The sequence below is a fragment of the Penaeus vannamei genome, chromosome 20, assembly GCF_042767895.1.
Source record: "Penaeus vannamei isolate JL-2024 chromosome 20, ASM4276789v1, whole genome shotgun sequence".
Lineage (NCBI taxonomy): Eukaryota > Metazoa > Arthropoda > Malacostraca > Decapoda > Penaeidae > Penaeus > Penaeus vannamei.
This window is the reverse complement of record NC_091568.1, coordinates 34,721,677-34,744,269: the sequence shown is the minus strand read 5'-3', so window position 1 is coordinate 34,744,269 and position 22,593 is coordinate 34,721,677. Positions and strand designations below refer to the sequence as shown.

The window sequence follows — 22,593 nt, the reverse complement described above, 5'->3', positions numbered from 1 at the left end:
TCGGCATTTCCGGGAAAGCAAGCAAGCAGGCATGAGATGAGGGGGACACTGAGGAGGGGGGGGGGGCGCGAGGGGGGAGGGGTATGTGGCTGTCATCGCCCCGCCCACCGCGGTCGGTCTTCACGCCGCGATGGCGGCTTTAAGGGCGTGAAAGTGGTGGTTGAGATCCCCACCCTCCCTTCCCTTGCCGTTTCCTCTTTCTGTCCAGCATTTTCCTCCCCACTCCTCCCCTTTTCTTCTTATCTTCCTCCCCTCTTCTCCTACACCTCCCTCCTGCTTCCTGTTCCCTCCCCCTACGCCCCCCCCCCTCCTCCGTGCCCTTCGACTCGCACGCCGTTGCCTCCCCCTCCCCCTGCCCCTCAATGGCGCCCTTACGGCATCGGCAACGCAGCTATATGTAGCAATGTGGCGGAGGGCTTGGCACCGTCCCTGGGCACGTTGGCACTTCACCTGCCCTGGCACCCTTTTCGTGACGATTCCCCTGCCTGAGGCCTCCCCGGGGCGCTCTTGCATCACCCCACGCTCACGCCACCCGGCCGCGCTCGCCTGATCCCGCGACGCCCATCCAGCGTGCCCAGAGCGCCTCTCGCCCCTGCTTCAGCCCCTCCTCCTCGATCACACGTTTCCCTTTTTCCCCTTTGGTTGGTGTCCGGCTGTCCGTCTGGTTTGTTTCCGCTTGTTTTTTATATATATATTTTTTATTGATCGGATCCAGTGGCACGTGCAGCCCTTCACGCACAGCCACACACACGTTCCCGATCACTCGCCGTACGCGAACACGGGACACATACACTTTAATCCACTCTTGGGGGTTAGTTGTTCCTTTACTCATTTTTATCTCTTACTCACACGCGTCGACGGACTCACGCACTTACACACGCAGAAGCATTCACTCACCCGCGTTTGGCGCCACGTGCAACAGTCTCGACTTCTCCCCCCTTCCATCCCCCTCCTCCCTTCCCTCTCTCCCTCCCTTCTGTCTCTCCCTCCCCGCACCCTCCCATTCCCCAGCTGGGCCCCACCTGCCTCCGTCCTCCCCCCCTCCCTCCTGCCTCCGCCCTTCCCCCCCGCCCTCGCCCTCCCCCGCCCCGCCCCTGGTGTCCGTGGCGCGCGGCCAGCAAGGGCAGAGGAGTCAGTGGGAGCTGCGAGCCCTCGTGAGCAGGACAGAGAACCCTTTCCCTGAGCGATATGAACGTCGGCGCGTACGATTGCGGGCGAGGTCGGAGAGTACACTTGCGGGACACACTTACGACGGAGGGTGGAAGGTGGAGCGGATAGTGCGAGGGATCCACTTCGTCCCCTCCCCCTCCCCCCGCCGCCGCCACCTCGCGTCGCCCCCCAACCCCATCGGCGTTGTCTTGACATCTACTTTTTAGCTTGACGCGGGGGGTTTGCAGCTTCCACTTTTAGTCGGAGATCGAGGAGTGATTTTACTGTGATATGGATACTTACATGTGATATTAATTGTACTGTGACAGTTTATATATAGAAAGACTGTGTATACAAGCCTCCTTCCCATATACACGAGGGAAGTAGTCGGAAAAGCAAAGCAACAGCAAGTTTATTTTTCTTTATCATCTTTGCCGTAGATTGTTGGATCACGTGTGTCTCAAGCCTCGAGTGAAGCCAAACAGCTCATCAGCAAGACCAAGAGTCACTACATAACGGAGAACAGGTCCCTCCCACCGGAGATAGCAAGCCAGGTACGTCCGTGACACTTCGTCGTGTGTCGTTTGACTCGTGAACTGTCATTTCCCATAACTTGTTTCAGTCTCTCTCTCATTTCCACTGTTTTGCGTCATTGTTTTGCTTCGTTCTCTCCTGCAGCTGTCAAATCTAGAGTTAGAAGCGGAGAGCACGGAGGCGAAGATGGATGACCAGCACGTGGAGGCGAAGCGGGCGCGCACCATCCGCTTCGAGTACAACCGCGACGTCGAGTCCGTGCAGGCCTGGATCCAGTCGGCGGAGGCCAAGGTGCAGGACAAGACCGTCGAGCCTCACAAGCTCAAGGAATTCCTGCAGGAGATCCACTGCGAAATCGGCAGCGTGACGGACCAGCTGGAGAGGCTGACCCGCCACGGACACATGATCTGTCAGCGCACCAGCAACCATAACGAGCGCGAGCTGGTGGCCACCACCATCACGTCCCTCACGGAGCAGCTGCAGCAGGTGCGCAACTGGCTGGAGGACAAGAAGGCGCAGGTGGGCGACTCCCTCGAGTCGTGGCAGCAGTTCATCCAGCTTTACAACTCGCTGCGAAGCTGGGTGGAGAGGCAGAGGAACTTCCTGTCGGAGCCGCTGAAGTTCGCCACGCTGGCCGAGGGCCGCGCCAAACTGCAGGAGTATGCGGTGAGTTTTTGTTTTTTGGTTTTCGTTTTTGGAGATGTCTGCATTTTATGATGAGATTCATTTTGATTCGGTAAGTCGCTTTTTTACTTTTTTTCTCATTTGCGATTTCCTTGCTTCGTCTCTCCTCCAGGCTGCCGTGAAGGACTGCAAGTGGGCCAGCAAACAGGTGTCTGAAATGACATCAGAGCTGGCCAAAATTAGCCAGATTTCGAACGTCGGGCCCCTGACGGACAAGCAAGCCGAGATGGAGCAAGAGAAAGCGGACGTGGAGAGCAGCCTGAAGGAGCTGATGGCTCTCCTGCAGGAGATGACCGAGGAATGGGAGCAGTGCGAGCGGAAGTCGAAGGACGTGGCGGGCTGGATTGAGAAGACCCGCCAGGCGCTGGACAACCCGCAGAACAAGAAGCGCTCTCTGCGCGACCAGCTGGCCTCCCGCGAGAAGGCGCTGGCCGACGTCACCATCCAGAAGACGAAGCTGGTCATGGCCATGGAGAAGCTGCAGGTGCACTTCCGAGACCGCATGTGCGCCGAGGCCCAGGTGGCCCACGAGAACGAGCTCCTGCAGGCGCGGCTGGAGGAGTTGCAGGCCACCGTCAAGGAGGACTGCAAGACGCTGGAGGCCTGCGTCCACCAGATGGACGCCTACCAGCAGGTAAGTATTGTGAACATACATGCCGGGCTACTTTTTCTCTCGACGGGTGTATGGGTCTGCGGAGGCGACTCGGAGAGCTCGCTTGGCACACCTGAGGAGTCTGCTTGCACTCAGGCGCTCGACGAATCGTCTTCTTTTCTGTAACCAGGGAAGACCCTTTGGTGCCCAGGGGCGCTCTCCCGAGGGACCGACCGCAGGCTCATACCTTAGCAACTTCATCTCTCCAGCAGTCATGACGACATAACAGTAGCCCACGACCCGCGTTTTCTGCCTTTCCTTGCTAATTGTACTTCCCACTTTAAAAACCAGGAGATTCAGCGGCTCCGACAGCAGATGGTGCGCGTGGAGCAGGAGCTGAGGGTGGTGTCGAGCCCAACGTACAGCCCCCGTGACAGAGACAAGGCCGTGGCGGAGCAGAACGTAAGTGTAATGTCAGTTACCAGATCGTGTCGGTGGTCACTAACAGAACTGCTGCCAGACCTCAGTCGGAGGGCGAGGAGGGCGTTAGGCGGCGAGTCCCTCGCCCGGCGCCGCTGGCTGGCCTGCGGGGGGCGCGGCCGTGGGTGGCGCGCCTCGGCCCTGGCTCGGCCGCCCTGACACCTTCCACAGACCCTGCGAACCAGAAAGGCCGCAGTTGCATAGATATGCAAAGTTGCGCTTCCGTGCAGCTTGGGTCCTGTGGATGGCTCAGGAGGCTTGAGTGGAGGGCGCTGAGACGGTCACTCTCGCCTAGCTCCCGCGCGCGCGCCAGCGGCGCTGAGAGGCCTAACACCCTCCGCAACATACATGTTCAGAGCGTGAATAACCCACTCACAAATTCACCCAAAATCAAATGGATCTTCACACTTAAATAATTAAATATTTAAATCATGAAATATTCACATAATAAATATAAGAAAAGCATTAATAAAATACATAATTTAAAAACAGATAACAACAACCACGCGGTGTTCTGGTAGTCCCCATCAACTGATCTGTCTTGTGCATTTTGCCATTTGTAGTAATTGTTGACTGAACTGCAGAGTACACTCAGTCACTCAAATATAGCTGACATATTCGGCATTGTTAAAAATGTAACGTAACTGTTATAGAAGTAGAACATTCGTAGTAAAAGAAAACGATCAGTAAACAATGATTCATTATAGATTGTGTATATAAGTACATTAGAAAATAATACTATTTTTTGGTAGAGGATAAGTTTACACTGAACGAGAGTAATATCTAGTTACAAGGTGGCTGCTTTCCATTTCTTGTTTCCTTGGTTCTGAACAAATCATTGAATGGTGTATCGCATAACTTTGTGGGAGCCAACATGTCATGCTATGCTGCAAGATGCTCCAGATATTAATCAGTCTTAACAGCTGTGAGCCTGGCGTGCGTCGGGCCCCCACACCACCCCCCTTTCTCTGTGGTTTTGTCTCTGGTCGTACTGTGGCGCCGCATTCGTGACGTCATCCCGCGCCTAGGGATGACGTCACGGAAGGGTTATGATGTCATTACTTGCCTATGAGGTCACCGAAGGGTTACGGGAGCACATCCATTCCTCATAATGCGTTCGATGATTTTATGAAGCATTATTTCCCTCCTTCGCATTTGTTTTCGTTGTGTGGCAGACGTGACATCATGACCCAAAGCTGTTGCCAGACCGGGCCATCCTCCTTTGCATTTGTCTAACGTTATCATGGACGTGGTTATCGTTGTCTCAATATTTCTCGCTCTTTTCAAAATAACCAAATCTCTCTTAGATGTTGATTAACCAGCTTTTAGTGTAGCTTTGGGTTTTAACACTTATCTGAATGTTATACAAATTTATTGATATATTTATATATATACATATTTCTTATGAATATATCTTACATGAATTATTGATAATTGGCTTCATATGAACTAATTAAAGGTGATGGTCGCATTAATGCCCCAATATAACAGGTAATGTAAACAAAAAAATTGACAATGATGATTAACCAAAAAAAAAGCAAATTAATCAAAAGAATAGACTGCTTCTGGTATAGGTTTCTGAACTATTGGCATTAAATACCCACTCACAGGCCTGCCGAGAGAGGATTAAAACCATTCAGTCGAAGATCAGTGCGCGAAATGAGCGTATCAAGCTCCTTAACCAGCGGGGCACTCCTGACGCTGCGCCCCTTGACACGTAGCTGGGCGCCTGCCTCTCGTCTCCCTCACGCCATCCACCATCCTAGCTTTTCTAGTTTCGCTCTCTCTCTCTCTCTTACTCATCATTAATTTACGATTTATGATCAATCATCCTCATACATTATATTTGGATTTTATATATATATATATTTCTCTGTGGTGCTTCCCTCTTCCGGTTAGGGAACTGGGAAATGAAACGCAGCCTTGATCAAAACATTCCATAGGGCCGATTCTGGTCCGTGTCATAGGTAGCATAAAGTTTGTTTCCCTTTTCACATCCAATCCTTTTAACACTTTTTGTGTAAACAAACAAAACACATTGTTTTATGCAATGCTTTTGTGTGTCTCCAATCCACTCACAATGCCACTCTTCTTTGCCGGGACTGCATACCACAGGTGCTCCATGGCCAGTATGAATCTCAGCAACGACAAATTGTCGAGCTCACCCAACGAATCTACCAGATTGACCCCAGTGCGGTGATTCCGACCGAGCTAACGCTAGACACGACCGAAACGAGCACTACTCTTACCTCTTCGCTTGACACGCCCCCCGACGAGGAGGCGGCCCAGGCTTCCCTTCTGCAATCTGCCAGGCCTGTATGTGCGGCCGACTCCTCCGCGCAGGACGTCCAGGTTGTGATCACGCAGGACATCATTACAGGCGACATGGATGCCATGGATTCCGAAGTGAAAACGCTGACGGCGCAGAGCACGAGGAGCGGCCAGGTGCAGGTGGACGGCCGCACCATGATCGTCACTCCCGACGCGGGGCTGCAGATAACGTGGGCCGACGTGGCGGCGGGACGCAAGAGTCCTTGCATATACGGCCAGACCTTCGAGGATGGGAGCGTAGCGCCTCCTTCAGTGTCCCCAAGTCAGTATGCTGGAGAACCCAGCGCGACGCCAGAACTTAGCACGTCGTCGTCCTTGCCTGTGACACCAACTTTAAAAGAGGAATCAGTGAGAGAGGAAAGTGTTGTTGTAAGTGTTAGTGTTGATGAAATGCATGAAAGTGTCTCTGCAGAGGCTGACACGACAGCCACTGCTAGTCATGCTGTAGGGCCTACCTACAAAGATGAAAAACAAGTGATTCGTGACCGTAGGAATCGTCAGCAAGACCGCCAACAACAGTTCGCCAAGACACAGAAGTCTCAGAGTTTCGAGCAAGATGCAAAGGCGACCCGACGTGTTCAGCAGCGGGATCGTCGGCACCGGAAGAAACAGCCGGGAGAGCAATCGGGAGATCGTCCTTCTGAGGTTCAGGAGGAAGTCTACTATGATGCCTCTAGCCGTAGGAGTAGCCGAAGGAGCAGTCCAAGAAGTGCCCCATACCCCAAGCCCAAATTTAGTCCAAGAGAAAGTCCGAAAGATACTCCCATGGTTACTCCGAAGTCCAGCCCTACCCCCAGTCCAAAAGCAAGCCCTCAAGTGAGGCGACGCGCTAATCAGAAGATGGGAAGTAGGACTGAGATGATAGAACAGCCCAGGAAGATTGTCCAGGAAGAGAAGGCTTACAGGTCTGTCCCGACAACACGCTGGGATGGAAAGATCACATATGCTGATATTCTCAAGGGCAAATTAGAAGCACATGGACGACAGGATGTTGACGATAATACTATCGATTATGGGACTGTAGCTCAAAATGTACAAGCTCAAAATGAGGTCCATGCAGTCAGTATGGCCGAAATAACTAGTCAAGTCACTTCCCATACTGTAACTACCACAATGGTCTCTTCGGCTGTTGTATGTGATATGTCGGAGTCTATGACCCACCTTGATCAAGAGGAAGAATGTGCTGTACCAGATGAGATGCTGCCCATCAGCGACACTGTAGATTCCCGCACTATCAGCCAGCACCAACCTGAAGAAGTAGTCATGCCATCATATTCAACTTACTCTGAACAGGACGCCTACCTTATTGACAACATAGCAGCCCCTCCATCTCATGGAGATCCTTCATACCAGGAGGCTGCCACTGTGCCCATGTTCCAGCATGGATACCCGGTGGATGTACAGAACATACAGCCTCCCATGAATCCCATACCGACAATGGAAAATTCTGTACAGGGTATTGTCATGAATAGTAATATCGACCCCATCAACTTTTACCAGGGAATGGGCCAGTATCCTGTTACAACAAACTATGCACCTGAGGGATATAATGTGCAATCGTATGGTCAGATAAATGACTATCAACCAACAAGTGAGACTAGCAATGACTACTCCAGTGTAACTCTAGAGCAACCTCCTCCCGAGGACACCACCACTGTGAACGTAATGACAACTCAACCAGCTGTGACCCCACCTATGATGACCCCACCTGAAACCCCTGATCAGTACCAGGAGGAGGAGGAAGTAATAGAACAAGAAGAGCCAGTGCAAGTCCCTTCCATGGTGTTTGAGCCAACTCAAGCTCAAATGGAAGAAAGCATGGCCTCCAAGCAGATACCTCCTGAACTCAAACAACAGGCATACATCACCACAGAGCAGCTTCAGTCAGTGATGGCAGACCCAGCATCGGCGAGGCTGTCATATGCTCAGATCCTTGCAAGAGGTCTAAAGGCGGCCCCTTCAGCTGTTGTCACACATACATATGGAGCACTGAAATCAGTCATGTCATATGTGAAGGGACCAACTCCTGAGAAAGTTACACAAACTGAACATAAGATCGAATATGGAGAAGCTCCTGGCAAGCAAATTATTGACTACCAAACTTCAGTCACACAATCATACACATATGATAACGATAGATCACGAGGTAAGAAGAGGACATATGAACCTAAAATCGAAGTCCCTCCAGTCAAGATTACAGAAACAAAGGAACCTAAGAAAGAGGAGGTTCAGCGCCCTGAGAACTACATCCCTGGCCTGCTCTTCAAGGAGGACGGGAGATCTCGTTCCAAGAGTGCCCGAAGAAGGAAGGCAGAAATGGTCTATGAGGTGGAAGAGGTCCCCGAAATCAAGAGGGAGAGGAGCACAGAGAAGCACAGACGCTCCAGTGAAAGAAGAGAAGTGAAGAGTAAACGAGAAGTATTCTTTGAAGAAACACAGCCTGAAGAAACCCACATGGAAGTCACATTGCCTGTGGCACAAGATGTTTTGTCCACGACAACCTCACGATCTTCTAAGAGCAAAGATGAGTTTGTGGTTACAGAAATACATTATGAAACAACTCCTGAGACGCCGTTTGTGATTGATCACTGGGAAAACCAAGAAAAGAAGGAAGAAAAGATTGAAAAAATAAAGCAGAAGACGGTTACTGCCGATGAAGAGGATATGAAACATGAAGAAAATGACACCAGATCTCTTAGTAATGACACAAAATCACATGACAGTGAAGAAAAGCGTAAGAAGAAGAAGAAACGCAACAGATCTAACCCAAAAGAAGAAGAGGAAGATGAATTAGAAAAAGCACTCAGAGAAATTGCAGAAATGGAAAGAAGTGGCAAGATCCAGCCTCCTCCTGCTCCAAAGGAAGTTTCTGTTGAAGATGACAAGCCGAAACGCCGAGGTTCAAGAAAGACAAGGAAGACTGAACAAACCTCATCAGTGAAACAAGAACAAACTTCTAGCGACACATCACTAAACGAACAGAAATCAGAAGCGACAGTTAAGCCTGAGAAAGTCAAGAGAGCCCACAAATCTAAGACTGCAGAGGATAAGAAACCAGCTCCAGAAACCAAGACTAGCGAGCCTGAGAAGCGCAAATCCGCCTTTAAAAAGGCCAAGAGTGTGAGCTTTAACTCAGATGAGAAAGAAAAAGAAACCTCCAAACTGTCGCAAGAGACAAAGCTGGCAAAATCAGATCATGAGGAGACAGTGGTAGAATCTGCGCAGACTCAGATGAAGGAGGAGCAGAAGTCACCTGTCCCTAAGAAATCTAAAGTTTCTTCTAAACATGCAAAGAAGCCTGTTGAAGTATCAGTACCTGTGCAAGTGGCAGTGTCCTCTAACGACCAACCTAATGATGTCCCTGTTGACCCTGTAGCTGATGCTCCTAACCTATCCCTGTTCGCCCCCATAACTCCTGTAGATACTTGTTGTGTATCTTCAGTAGAGACTCCCTTCTCCCCCTCTGAGGCCATTCAAGTTGAGACCAGTGTCGGGTATGATGAAAGCATTTCGTCAGAGATGGTTGTGAAGGAGCAGGAATGGAACCTCTCACGTGATGGTGCGGCGGTTGCCCCGTCGGAGAGGTTACTTGCCTCAATTACATCTCCTGACCAAGTCAGCGCCTGTCTGGAACTCAAAAATGAGGGTGGACTTCCCCTCAGCACTGTGGACACTCATGATACTTGTGTGGAACTGAAAATGACAAGCGTTTCTACTTCCGAGGAAACAGCACCAGCAGAAGAAATAACTGGACCTCAGACTCAAGAGAAACCAGCAGAAAAACCTGCCTTTGCACTTCCCATGCCAGATCATGCAAATGACTGGATGGAAGTCATAGAGGATGGCGGTTTTACTCTTGAGGATGAGGATGAGGATATCGTTGAAGATAAACAAGAACCTGTCGCCGAGGTCCTTGCACCTACACCTGAAGAAACTAAACCTGATGTGGAGTCAAGTATTAAACCAGCCTTTGGCCTTCCGATTCCTGAACATGCTGGAGATTGGATGGAAATAATTGAAGAGGGAGGTTTTACACTGGAAGATGAAGATGAAGAAACAGTAAAAGATGCAGTTGAAGAGTCCCAGCTAAGGAAAGTAAAGACAGTCACAAATGAGACAATCAGTATCCCTGAAAAGGAAGAGAAGAAAACAACTGAGGAATCTGAGAAGACCACTGTTGTGAGAACTATCAAAAGAATCATTAAAAAGATTGTGATCATTGACGGCAAGCCTGTAGAGACTGAGGAAGTTGTGGAGGAACCTGAAAATGCTAGTGAGGCAATGGATGAGGGAACAGTTGGAGAATCAGTCATCACCAAGACCATAACTGAACCAAGGGAGATAACCACCACCCGCAAAATCACCAGGAGAAGAATAATTAAGAAAATAATTATGGTCGATGGTAAACCTGTCGAAACTGAGGAAGTTGTAGAAGATCCTGAGGAAGTGAGTGAGGATACAGAAACATTGCCAGGGGATTCGAATATTACTGAGATAATGACAGACCCAGAAGTGACAACAAGAATTGTAAGAAGAATCATGAGAAAGCGAATCATTAAGAAAACTGTCATAATCGATGGGAAACCTGTAGAAACTGAGGAGGTTATCGAAGAACCGGAAGATGTTTCAGAGGAGATCGTAGAGGGAACACAACCAACAGAGTCTATGATCACTAAGACTACAACAGAACCTGACATGACAACCACTCACAAAATCATCAGGAGAAGAATCATCAAAAGGATTATCATAGTCGATGGTAAACCTGAGGAAGTTGAAGAAGTTGTGGAAGAACCAGAGGATATCACTGATGAAACAGCAGAGAGACAACCCTACCAATCTGTCATCACAGAAACTATTACAGAACCTGAGGTGACCACAACTAGAAAGATCATTAGGAAGAGAGTCATCAAGAAGATCATATTTATCGATGGTAAACCTGTCGAGACTGAAGAGGTTGTTGAGGAACCCGAAGAGATTAGTGAAGAGGAGCTGCAAGCTTTACCTGAAGGCTATGTTACCACCGAGACCATCACAGAACCTGAAGAGGTGATAACAACTCGCAAGATCATTAGGAGAAGAATTATCAAGAAGATCATTATAATTGATGGTAAACCTGTTGAAACTGAAGAGGTTGTTGAGGAACCAGAAGAGATCAGTGAAGAGGAGCTGCAAGCCTTACCCAAAGACTATGCTACAACTGAGACCTTCACACAACCCGAAGAGGTGATAACAACTCGCAAAATCACCAGGAGAAAAATTATCAAGAAGATCATTATAATTGATGGTAAACCTGTTGAAACTGAAGAGGTTGTGGAAGAACCTGAGGAAGTGTCTGGGGATGTGTTTGAGGGAAAACCAGGAGGATCTGTCATCACTGAGACCATCACAGAACCTGATGAAGTAACAACCACAACAGTGCGCAAAATAATAAGGAAGAAAATTATCAAAAAAGTTGTCATCATTGATGGTAAGCCTGTTGAAACAGAAGAAGTTATTGAGGAGCCTGAAGAGGTTGGTGAAGTGGCTGAAGAAAAACCAGGAGAATCAATCATCACTGAGACCATAACAGATCCAGAGGAAGTGACCACCACACAGAGAATTATTCGAAAAAGAATAATCAAGAAAACGATTATCGTTAATGGGAAACCTGTCGAGACTGAAGAGGTTGTAGAAGAACCTGAAGAAGTTACCAAGGAAATGGTACAACCTGCACTTTCAGCTGGCACGGTCTTCACGGATACTAAGGAGGGAACCACCACCCAAAGAAGTATTAGAAGGAAGATCAAGAGAACTATCATGGTTGATGGCAAACCTGTGGAAAGTGAAGAAGTCGTGGAAGAACCTGATGATGGAAATGTCACAGAAGAAATGCGTCCAGATTATTCTGTGAGCACTGAGACCATCACAGAACCTGGAGTAACCACCACGCATAGAGTCATCAGAAAACGAATTATCAAGAAAATTATCATGGTTGATGGAAAGCCTGTGGAAGAAATTATAGAAGAACCAGAAGAAATTAATGAATCCCCTGAAACTTCTCATCCTGCTGGTACATATGTTTCAGAAACCACAACAGAACCTGAAATAACAACAAGAATTATCAGGAGAATCATTAGGAGGAAAATCATCAAGAAGATTATCATAATTGATGGCAAACCAGTTGAAACTGAAGAAGTTGTTGAGGAACCTGAAGATATTGTAGAAGAATGCTCAGGCACAGATGTTCAACCAGAGTCAATGGTCATCGAAGAAATCGCTGGCCCTGACACCACAACTTCAACTTCAAAGATTATTCACAAAAGGATTATAAAGAGAATCGTTATGGTGGATGGCAAACCTGTGGAAACTGAGGAAGTTGTTGAAGAGCCAGGTAAGGAGGCAGTACTTGAGAGATCACCAGGAGTACTAGTCACCACTGAGACCACCGCAGAACCTGAGCAAATCACAACTACTAGTAGAATCATTAAGAGGAGAATCATCAAGAAGATCGTCATGATTGATGGGAAACCTGTTGAAACTGAGGAAGTTGTAGAAGACCCAGGGGATGAGATTGAGAAGATGGCTGAAGAAAAACATCCAGGTGATTCTGTCATCACAGAAACCATTACAGAACCAGGTACATCAATTACTCATAGCAAAATCAGAAGGATAATCAAGAAAATAATTATGGTAGATGGTAAACCAACTGAGACTGAAGAAGTTGTAGAAGAACCTGAGGAAGTGACAACAATTGTTGGTCAAGAAGTGTCCCCTGAGCAAATGACCCAGTCAGAATCCCACATGACAGCCACGACCGTCAGGAGAGTCATTCGTAGAAGGATTATAAAGAAGATTGTCATCGTCGACGGCAAACCAGTAGAGACAGAAGAGGTCATTGAAGAACCAGAGGATGTCACTGAGGAAATGATGCGAGACTTCCCATCTGACTCTCCCATTACCAAGACGATCACAGATCCTTCAGTGTCGCCATCAACTGTGCGCAGGATTATTAGGAGGAGAGTTATCAAGAAGATAATCATAGTGGATGGTGAGCCTGTAGAAACTGAGGAAGTGGTAGAAGAACCAGATGATGTGGTACTAGTGCATGATGAAGTGGCAAAACGTGATGTGGTGTTGGATGAATCTAAAGGCGAAACATCAGACATCTCAGTGAAGGAAAGTGTTAAACCAGTGTCAAAAAGGATTGTGATGGAAGAGGGCAAATCTCTTGTGTCGGATATGGAGGTGGACGAGCCAGTAATTGTGGTAGAAGGAACCCTTAGGGAAGATACACCAGGAGACCTGACAGTTGAGGTATCTGAGGAAAAGAAAATATTTGCTCTTCCTGTCCCTGATCATGCTAATGACTGGATGGAACTTATTGAGGGAGGAGGATTTTCTCTTGAGGATGAGGATGAGGAACCAGCAGTTGATCAAGCCTCTCTGGATGCTAAGACTGTTAAGAATGTCGTGCAAGACAAGAAGGAAATTGAGGAGAGGAAAGTTGAAATTAAGAGTAGTGAAAATGTGGAAACAGAAGTTGTCAACACTTCCATGGAACAGCCAAAAGAAAAAGAGGTAGATTCTAAGCCTGCCTTTGGCCTTGTGTTGCCAGAGCATGCTAATGACTGGTTAGAAATCCTTGAAGATGGAGGATTCACTCTTGAAGATGAGGATGAAGAAACACCCAAGGAGCCCAAGGAGAAGGAAGTCAAGGATGCCACTCCTTCCTTACCAGTCCCAGCAACTGCAGTTCCCGCAACTGAAGAAATGACGACTAAGACTAAAGCTGAAGATGTCAAACCATTTGCCCTGCCCATACCAGATCATGCAAATGACTGGATGGACATGATTCAAGGTGGAGGTTTTACACTTGAGGATGAAGAGGAAGAAAAGAAACCAGAACAGGAGAGTGTTCCTCCTCAAATCCCTGAGGAAAAGTCCACAAAGAAGGAGAGTCTCCAGAAACCTGAGGTTAACAAACCATTTGGTCTTCCACTGCCAGACCATGCCAATGACTGGATGGAAATAATCCAGGATGGTGGATTCAGCTTACAAGATGAGGACGAAGAACCATCAGTTTCAGAGGGTACTGAAACAGCTACCAAAAGCCAGCCAGAGATTCCCAAAGATCTTGTTGTGAAGGAAGAAGAGAGCAAACCCAAGTATGCGCTCCCAATCCCAGATCATGCCAACGATTTCATGGAGATCATTGAGGGAGGAGGCTTCTCTCTCGATGATGAAGAAACAGAAGAAACTATGGCACAGGAGAAACTGAAGACAGAAGAGGAGGTGGAGACAGAAGCCACGACAACTTACACAACTCTCATTAAATCAAAACATCTTGTCCATGCAACGTATGTCATGCAAGAAAACACGGATGACCAGGAGGTTCACAGTCACAACCCAGGTCCTGAGAAGGAAGGAAATCCTGGACATGGAAAGAAAGGACAAAAATCTTCAAAGAAATCACAGGAAACATCTTCATATGCCCTTGCCCTTGCCACTGGAAAGGCCCTCCCTAAAGAAGAACCTAAGGAGGAACCCAAGAAACCTTACCGCTACCGCAACCCATCTACAAGTGAAGACCAACCTCCTGAAGACAATCCTCATCCAGCAGCAAAGAAAGACCCTGAAGGATTCGAAGAATTCGTGTCCAAGAAAGAAAAACGTCGAAGAAAGATGCATAGTGACACAGAAAAGCCAGTGTCAGAAGAACAAGCACAAGGCCAGTCAACAGAGGTCAAGGGTAATCCTGGCAATCCAGGTGAAGGAACTGAAAAAGAGAAGAAAACTGAGGTCCAGCCCACAACATCTTCACAGCCAGAGAAAGAGGTGGGATCAAGGAAGACCAAGGAAAAATCTCCCAAAGAAGGCAAGAATCCTAAAGATTCTAACCCAGGCGACAAGAAAAAGAAAAGAAAGAAGGGTAAGGCTAAAGAGGAGGATGGAGAAGACAGTTCCAAGACAGAAAAAGAGAAACAGTCCAGGCGAAAAGATAAGAAGGAAAAGGTGGAAGTAACAAGTGTACAGACTGATGTTGCTAATGTTGTCATGGAAACTTCTGTTTCTGAAGACCCAACCACACCACTAAAGGAGGAGGGTGATTTGGTAATTCCTGAACTCAAGACTGAAACTGTAGCTGAATCAGATGTGGCTGTTGTCCAACTGAAAGTTCAGGCAGACAGTAAACCAGGTGTTGAAACAAAGGGAACAGTTCCGGTGGTGTCAGACTCAGAGGGTTCTATGGCATCATCTATGCTCTCAGTTGCATCTGTGAGCCCTCGCCCAACCAGTCCACACCTTATCATTGACGACCTGAGTGACATTGTTCTGACTCCTCAGTGGATGCGTCAGAGGCCGATTGTTCGCACCTCAAGCACTGAGGAAAAGATCAAAATTCCGCTAGAGGAACGCAAAAAACTCTTCAAAACAAGAAGTGCTCCACTAGAAAGTACTTCTCTCTCCTTCGAAACAATCGGCATAGATATATCTGATGCTGCTTTTGGCTCAGTGCAGGAAAGAAAGACACTTTCAGCTAACATAGAAAGTACAGGTACCTCTGACAGTGACATCTCGGCCTTGGTTCCTGGAGATGAATACTATAAAAACAAAAAGAAAAGGCCCAAGAAGTCAAGGAGCAGGAGAGGTGAACATGACGATGGCCATGATGATGATCTTGATCAAGATAAACCATCTGAAGGTTTACAACTGCAAACAGACATGGACACTGTGGAAGCTCTTAAGGAAGCAGCTGCACCAAGTAAACCTACAGACCAAGATGAAGATGATGTGAAGAAAGACGAAGACAAATTCTCATCCCAAGAAAAGCATAAATCTGAACTTCAGAAGGAAGTCAAAAAATCTGTGGCTGAAAAAGAGTCTGTGGTAGAAAAAGAAGAGTCTGTGGTAGAAAAGGAAGAGTCTGCAGTAGAAAAAGAAGAGTCTGTGGTTGAAAGTGTTACTGAACAAACTTCATCTCAGGAAAAACTTGAACCAGAGCCACAAGCCAAGGGCGAGGAACTTGTGAAGTTGGAAAATGTCAAACAAATGCCACCTCAAGAAAAGCTTGAGATCTGGGAAGAAGCAGGTATTGAAGTCATCACTGCAGGTGATTTAGTAATGCACCACGAGCAGCTCGTTTTGCCTGGCATGATTCCTCTGTCACAACAACAGGAAAGGCAAGGGCCAATTGAATCTAAACACCCATGGACATTTTCTAAGAAAGATGAAAGTGTAGGTCTTCAAAAGGTTGTTCCAAATATCGAGGAGGCTCTTCAGGAGGCGATGACATCAGAACTCGATATTCCGGAAGAACGTGGGCAGGAACAGCCAAAGGAGGAGCCGAAGCCAGAACCAGAACAGCCACTAGCCAAACCTGTGGATGGCTGGATGCATGTGACTGATGTTGACAACTTCACCAAGGAAGTCGAAAGTGAAGAAAAGGCCCGGGAACAGCTTGTCATGAAGGAGGAAATTAGTTCCCATGATCAAGAAACTATCATGACTGAAGAAGGTGACAGTGTTTTAATAACAACTTCGGAAGGGAAATCTTTGACTTCTCTCGAAACAATGACTGAGGAAAGTCAATTCAGCAGCATATCAGCTGATACAGAGATGGTAGAGGAAAGCTGGAGTGAACATAAATCAATAGATTCTGGAGTAAGCATTGCCACTGCTTCAGTTGAACAAGAGTCTAACCAGCATCCCCAGTCATATGCCAACATCCTCATTACAGCTCCAGCTGTGATTGTTGAAGAACCACCTGAAGAACCGAAGAAACCATATGTCTATCGAACACCAGCTGTGGTTGAAAAGATTAGTGTTGAAACTGAAGTTCCTGCCATGCCTGCGGTAGATGAGGAAGGATTTGTAGAATTTGTTTCTAAACGTGAAAGACATCGTAGAAAGACACAGAGCACCTCTGGTATCACCGATGACATCAAGGAGGAAGTGGACTCTGCTATGGCGGAGGAACTCGGAAAGGAGGAAAGCATACAGAAAAGCAAGGATGAACAATTAGAAGCTGATCATGAAGAAGAAATTAGTTTAACAGAAAGTGATGATGATAATAGTTTGTTTAAAGCCCTGAAACCGATGAAACCTAAGAAATCAAAAGACAAAAAGGACAAGACTAAGAGGGTATCGAAAATGTCAGAGTCTGAAATAGAGATATGTAACATTGCGGCCGCCATTGAAAGAGGAGAAACGCCTCCTAAACCAAAGGATGTGGTTGAATACGAGCACAGACTCTTTGCAGCATTTTACTTGGGTTCTGAGTTGTGGTATGATGTCTTTGGCATCCGTGATGCTGAGAGCAATTATCACATGTACCTGGCAACTACATCACAAGAGGTTGTCCCTGAAGATGAACCAATCCAGCCTGACCTTATTTCTGAGGTTGAGGATCAAGCAAGACTTCAACCTGATAATCAAGTTTCAGCAGAGACTGAGCCTGACCAGTATTTGATGGTGTTTGAGCAGGAGTCTCCCAAGTATGATATGAGTGCCATCTTGGAGTATGAGACGAGATACTATGAGTATCTTACAAGAGAGCAGCAGCTTTTGGATGAACCAATAGAAGAAGAAGAGATATTGACCCCCGCACAGGACACACCTGAAGAGAAGATACTAGTAGTTCAGGAGGAAATAAGTAAGACAGAGACAGTGTCAGACCAAAATGACACATTAGAAATCAGTCAGACTGAAATCAAGAAGCATGATTATGTAACAGATCCAGAAAAGATGCTAGCAAATGCTGTTGTGCAATTCGAAGATCAAGTGTCAGAAACAGTTAAAGATATTGTAAGTGAAAGTGAGGAACTCGAAATACCGAAGACTGATGTTGAAGTGAAAACAGATATTGACATTATTCACATGACATCTGAAGTGACTTCTACAACAGTTGATGTTAAATCACAGGTTACCACAGACATCGTGGCAAGTAAAGATGAAGATATACCACTACTGACAGAAGTTGTACCAACTGAATTTGTACAAGAAACGGAAACTGTATTGCCACAGCCAGTTGAAAATATTGCAGGTGACCAGGCAGGTGATACTATCTCTATACAAGATACCGAAAAGGAGTATCAGGCATACTTAGCAGACTCAAGTGAACTTGAACCTCAACATGAAGTTGAAGAGCAAGAATTGGATTCTGCTACTAGTGGTGTTCCCACAATATCTACTCTGAATTACGACATGTCAGCCATCCACCAAGCTGAAACCAAGTACCACGAATATCTTGCCCAGACAGATGAAGCAAGCACCTCATGGGCTCGGGTTGTGGCTCAGGGAAAACCCGTAGATGTAGAGGATGTGGAGGAGGAGCCAAAGGATGACAAATCCTTTATCATGTACCAGACCAAGACAGTGAAGGTTGTGGTGACTGATGAAGAGCCTCCTAAACCACAGGTGCCTGTATCAGTTGACGAAGAAGGATTCAAGGAGTTTGTCTCCAAGCAAGAGCGCCGTCGCAGACTGAGGTCATCATGCTCAGAGGAACCAGAAGATGTGAAAGACATTGTGCCTTATGTACCACGAATAGAGTTACCAGAAGTAGAAGTTGTGGAAGAGAAGGAAGAGGTTGAAACCAAAGAACCTGAACCTGTGAAAGTCAAACCTGAAGTACAAATAGCGGATGAAAGTGTAATTGAAACATTCGAAGCCGCACTTCAGCGTGTCAGGAAACACAAAGAAAGTCACAGAAGGAGCCGCACATACACTGCTGAAGCTGAGAAGGAAGTTGATGACATTATCCGTTTCATGAACCGTGATGAAGTCTTGCAGCAGTATCTTGCCCTGGACTCCTTTGTGATGGACATGTGGCAGGCTATTGACTGTGAGAGAAAATACCAGGAAATGGTAGCTTGGTCAACTGAGGATGATCTTGAAGCTGAGACTTTAGGCCTAATGGAGGAATCTAGTCAGACACAAGAAGAGTGCATTGCCCCCAGCCCTTCACCAGTAATTTCCCTAGGTGCCTTGTCTGAACCCCCTCTTAATTATCCTGTTCCAGCCACTTATATTGTCAATCCTGAGCTAACTTCATCTTTTTCATATGACATAACCGCAATCAATGAGGCTGAGTGTAGGTATTACGAATACTTAGCGCAGCGTGAACTGGATGTGAAGAGTGAGGAGCTTATTGATGTGACTGAAGAACCTTTACTGCCAACTGAAGGTAAGGTCCAGTTGCCAGAATTGGTGAATGAAACAGAGGTTGTCCAGATTCCTGTAGTTACTGACGGAATAGATGGGGTTGTACAGATGCCAGCAGCAACTGAGAAGGAAGAATTTATTCAGGAAGCTATCATCAGTGATAGAAAAGAGGAAGTGATCCAAGAACCAATGGTGGTTGACAGGAAGGAAAGGGTGGTCGAAGAACCTGCTGCTGTAGAGCAAAGGGTAAAGGTTCATGAACCTGTGGTGGTCGAGAAGAAGAAAGAAGTTATCCAAGAGTATACACAGGTTGATAGAATCGAAGAGGTTGTCCAAACTCCGGTAGTTGTTGATAAACAGGAGGAGACTATCCTGAAGACTGTAGCAGATGAGAACAAAGAAGTAATTGTTCAAAAATCAATGGTTGTTGATGAAAATAGAGAGGTTGTACAGAAGCCCTTAGTAGTAGAAAAGGAAGAGGTTGTCCAAACACCTGTAGTGATGGAAGACTTGAGAACTGTTACAGAGCAAGTACAAATCCCACAGGTGTCAACAGATATGGTGGTTGGTGAAATGCTCGAATATAACGTTACAGCCATTCAAGAAGCCGAGAGGGATTACCAGTTATACATGGCTGATACACATGTTCAGCCACAAGAAGCTGCAGATGAACAAGAGGAGGATGACTCCTTGTCTAGTGCAGCTGTTGACTCAATGTCCACTCTGAATTACGACATATCAGCCATCCACCAAGCTGAAACCAAGTACCACGAATATCTTGCCCAGACAGATGAAGCAAGCACCTCATGGGCTCGGGTTGTGGCTCAGGGAAAACCCGTAGATGTAGAGGATGTGGAGGAGGAGCCAAAGGATGACAAATCCTTTATCATGTACCAGACCAAGACAGTGAAGGTTGTGGTGACTGATGAAGAGCCTCCTAAACCACAGGTGCCTGTATCAGTTGACGAAGAAGGATTCAAGGAGTTTGTCTCCAAGCAAGAGCGCCGTCGCAGACTGAGGTCATCATGCTCAGAGGAACCAGAAGATGTGAAAGACATTGTGCCTTATGTACCACGAATAGAGTTACCAGAAGTAGAAGTTGTGGAAGAGAAGGAAGAGGTTGAAACCAAAGAACCTGAACCTGTGAAAGTCAAACCTGAAGTACAAATAGCGGATGACAGTGTCATTGAAGCATTCGAAATAGCACTTCAGAAGCAGAAAGCAATTCCAAGAAGAAGCCGTCGATCTCGCTTGTCAGAAGCAGAAGAGAAAGAAGTACAAGAAATACTGCGGTATGCGGATCGCGAGGAAGTCCTGCAGAAGAACGCTACTAATGACTCTTTCCTATGCAATCAGTGGACATACATCGATGCTGAGAAGAACTACTATGAATTGCTAGCCAGGCTCAAGAAGTCGAATTTAGATCTGGTGAGTGATCAGGTGGATGATAATGGAGAGGATGGTGATGATGGTAGTGATAATGGTGGTCCATCGAGTGGCCATCAGCCGCCTTCTCATGGTGATGGGGATGGTGGCAGTTCTCCAAGAACATATCAGACAGAACTCATGAAAGCAGACCTCCCGCAGGGATTGGCAAATTGGACAGATGAGAGTACATATCTTCCTTTAACACCTAACCTCCCACATCATATAACAGTCAGCCATTCCCTAGATACTAACACCATCACCACGACAACCAAACTGACTGATGACACACGACTAACACAAGCGACTCAGGACACACTGACAGATCATCTCACACCCATTAGCGAGACAGTAGAGACAGTGTTCAGCGAGAAGTCAGCCCCCTCGCAGGCTCCTTGTCAACCAAGTGCAGGACCCAGCCGGCACAGACAACTTCAGGTGTGAGGCCTTCGAGCACTGCACGCGCGTGATGTGTTTTCTGTGCCAGTTTGCCCTGCCCTCGTTATTAGAGAGTTTTTATTTGTGTTTTGTTTGATACCCCTTTCCCATCCCCGTAAAAACTTTTTGTTCTGAAGAAAATTAGTTTCTCCATCCATGATACCCTTCCCCTCCCCTCCTTTTTTATCTGACCTTTTTTTTAAGCCTAATGATTCTATGAAAAATAATTATAGCCTGTTATACTCTCTAGAACTGTACTAATTCCTGACAAGAAACCCCTGGTTGATAGCTTTATCTGACTTGTTAGTAGAGAAACAGAATGTAGTTTCCTCCCCTTTCGTGTGTAGTGAGTCTTAGTTTGCATAGGTTAGAAGACCAAATCCCTGCTACACTTAGAGATATCCTGAAAACCCTGTGGTAAATCAGCATTTTCTTTTTTTATTATTTTATTTTGATTAGGATTGACTGTATATATGTATTTAGTTAACTGATTCTCGTCAAATGATGAAAAGAGCTGGAAAATTTTCATCCACTCTGCCAGAGAAGGGGGTTTCAGGATGCCTGGGATTATTATTATTCCTTCATTATATTTATACATAAAGAGCAGCACGGTATGTAAACTACGGGAGTACCTTGTAGCTTGCGTGGAAGTAGGTATTGCTGGGCAGGTCGTGCGGTTTGATGCATGGTGTATCTCATAATTTGGATTTAAATTTGTTCCTTGAGTGGTCTTTATTTGATTATTTAGCTGGTATTTCCAGATCTGACATTCTGGCTGGCAGGATTATTCTTACGAGGGATGACACCTTATTAAAACTCTCATTCATATAATTCACAAAAGAAAAATATAATTAAGCACCTTATTTAGAACTGCAGTCTTCTCATTGTTGGGGAAAAAAAGGATTTCACAGAAATCATTGTGCAAAGTCTTCATCAAAGTGTCTCCGTAAAAATGATCCTGTCAGTCACAGGGAAAAAATTGTAAAAGAAATCATCCAATAATTTGAATTACAATTTGCAGACTTTAACCTGGTGAGACATCAATTGACTGCTGAAATTCCCTTGATATTATCTTTTTTGTCTTATTGTTTTTGAGTTAAGCAAAACCTTTCATATTTCATTATTATTTCAATTTCTGCCATATATGTATATATGATGTACATATACTTTCCTTGGCCACATTTATTTTAATAATTCATAACAACAAATTCTCCAAAATCAGTACAGACTGTCATTGTAAAGGTTTATATATTTTTGTCTGTTGTATTTAAAATCAAAAGAGTTATCTTGTATTTTCCCTATAACTAACCCATAATTGAAGCATGAGTTTTTTTCCAAAGTACTTATTGTTGTTTTCTTAATTTCATTTTTGTATTATTTGGATGTTGGAATGTTGAATTCATTAATGTTACAGATTTTGGAGTATGTAAAATAACCGTTCACTTCTTTGAGAATGCTAGAAGAGGGAGAAGGAGAAAGAAAAGGATGACGAAGAGGAGGAGGAGGAGGAGGTGGAGGATAGCTAATCACTCAACCTCTATGCTTGTACTAATCTAATTTTTCCTCCCCCTGTTCCCCTCACATGAGCAGGAAGAAGCAAGGAAGACTATTGCTTCAGCTGAGAAATCACTGGACAACTTCCAGGAAAGAATTAGGGCTCTTGTGGACTATACTATCGTTGAGCAAATAACAACTATCCAGGTATGTTGCTGAAAAAGTATTCTGGGGTTTCTTTTTTTAGGGGGGTAGGGGAAGTGTATGTGCCTGTGGTTGGGGATATAGGTGTGGATATATGAGCATCTGCAGTTGTGTGTGTT

The 22,593-nt window shown here is 46.1% G+C and overlaps 1 protein-coding gene across 1 annotated transcript in view; it reads left to right on the top strand.

The window, feature by feature from the left end:
- LOC113823000 (Muscle-specific protein 300 kDa) overlaps window positions 1–22,593 on the top strand; it is a gene marked incomplete in the record, with an annotated part of 352,771 nt that overhangs the window by 245,383 nt on the left and 84,795 nt on the right. Inside the window, 6 exon segments of the mRNA XM_070135434.1 lie at window positions 1,590–1,703; window positions 1,828–2,349; window positions 2,480–3,001; window positions 3,311–3,421; window positions 5,555–20,776; window positions 22,367–22,477. Coding sequence (XP_069991535.1) covers window positions 1,590–1,703; window positions 1,828–2,349; window positions 2,480–3,001; window positions 3,311–3,421; window positions 5,555–20,776; window positions 22,367–22,477 — 16,602 coding nt within the window.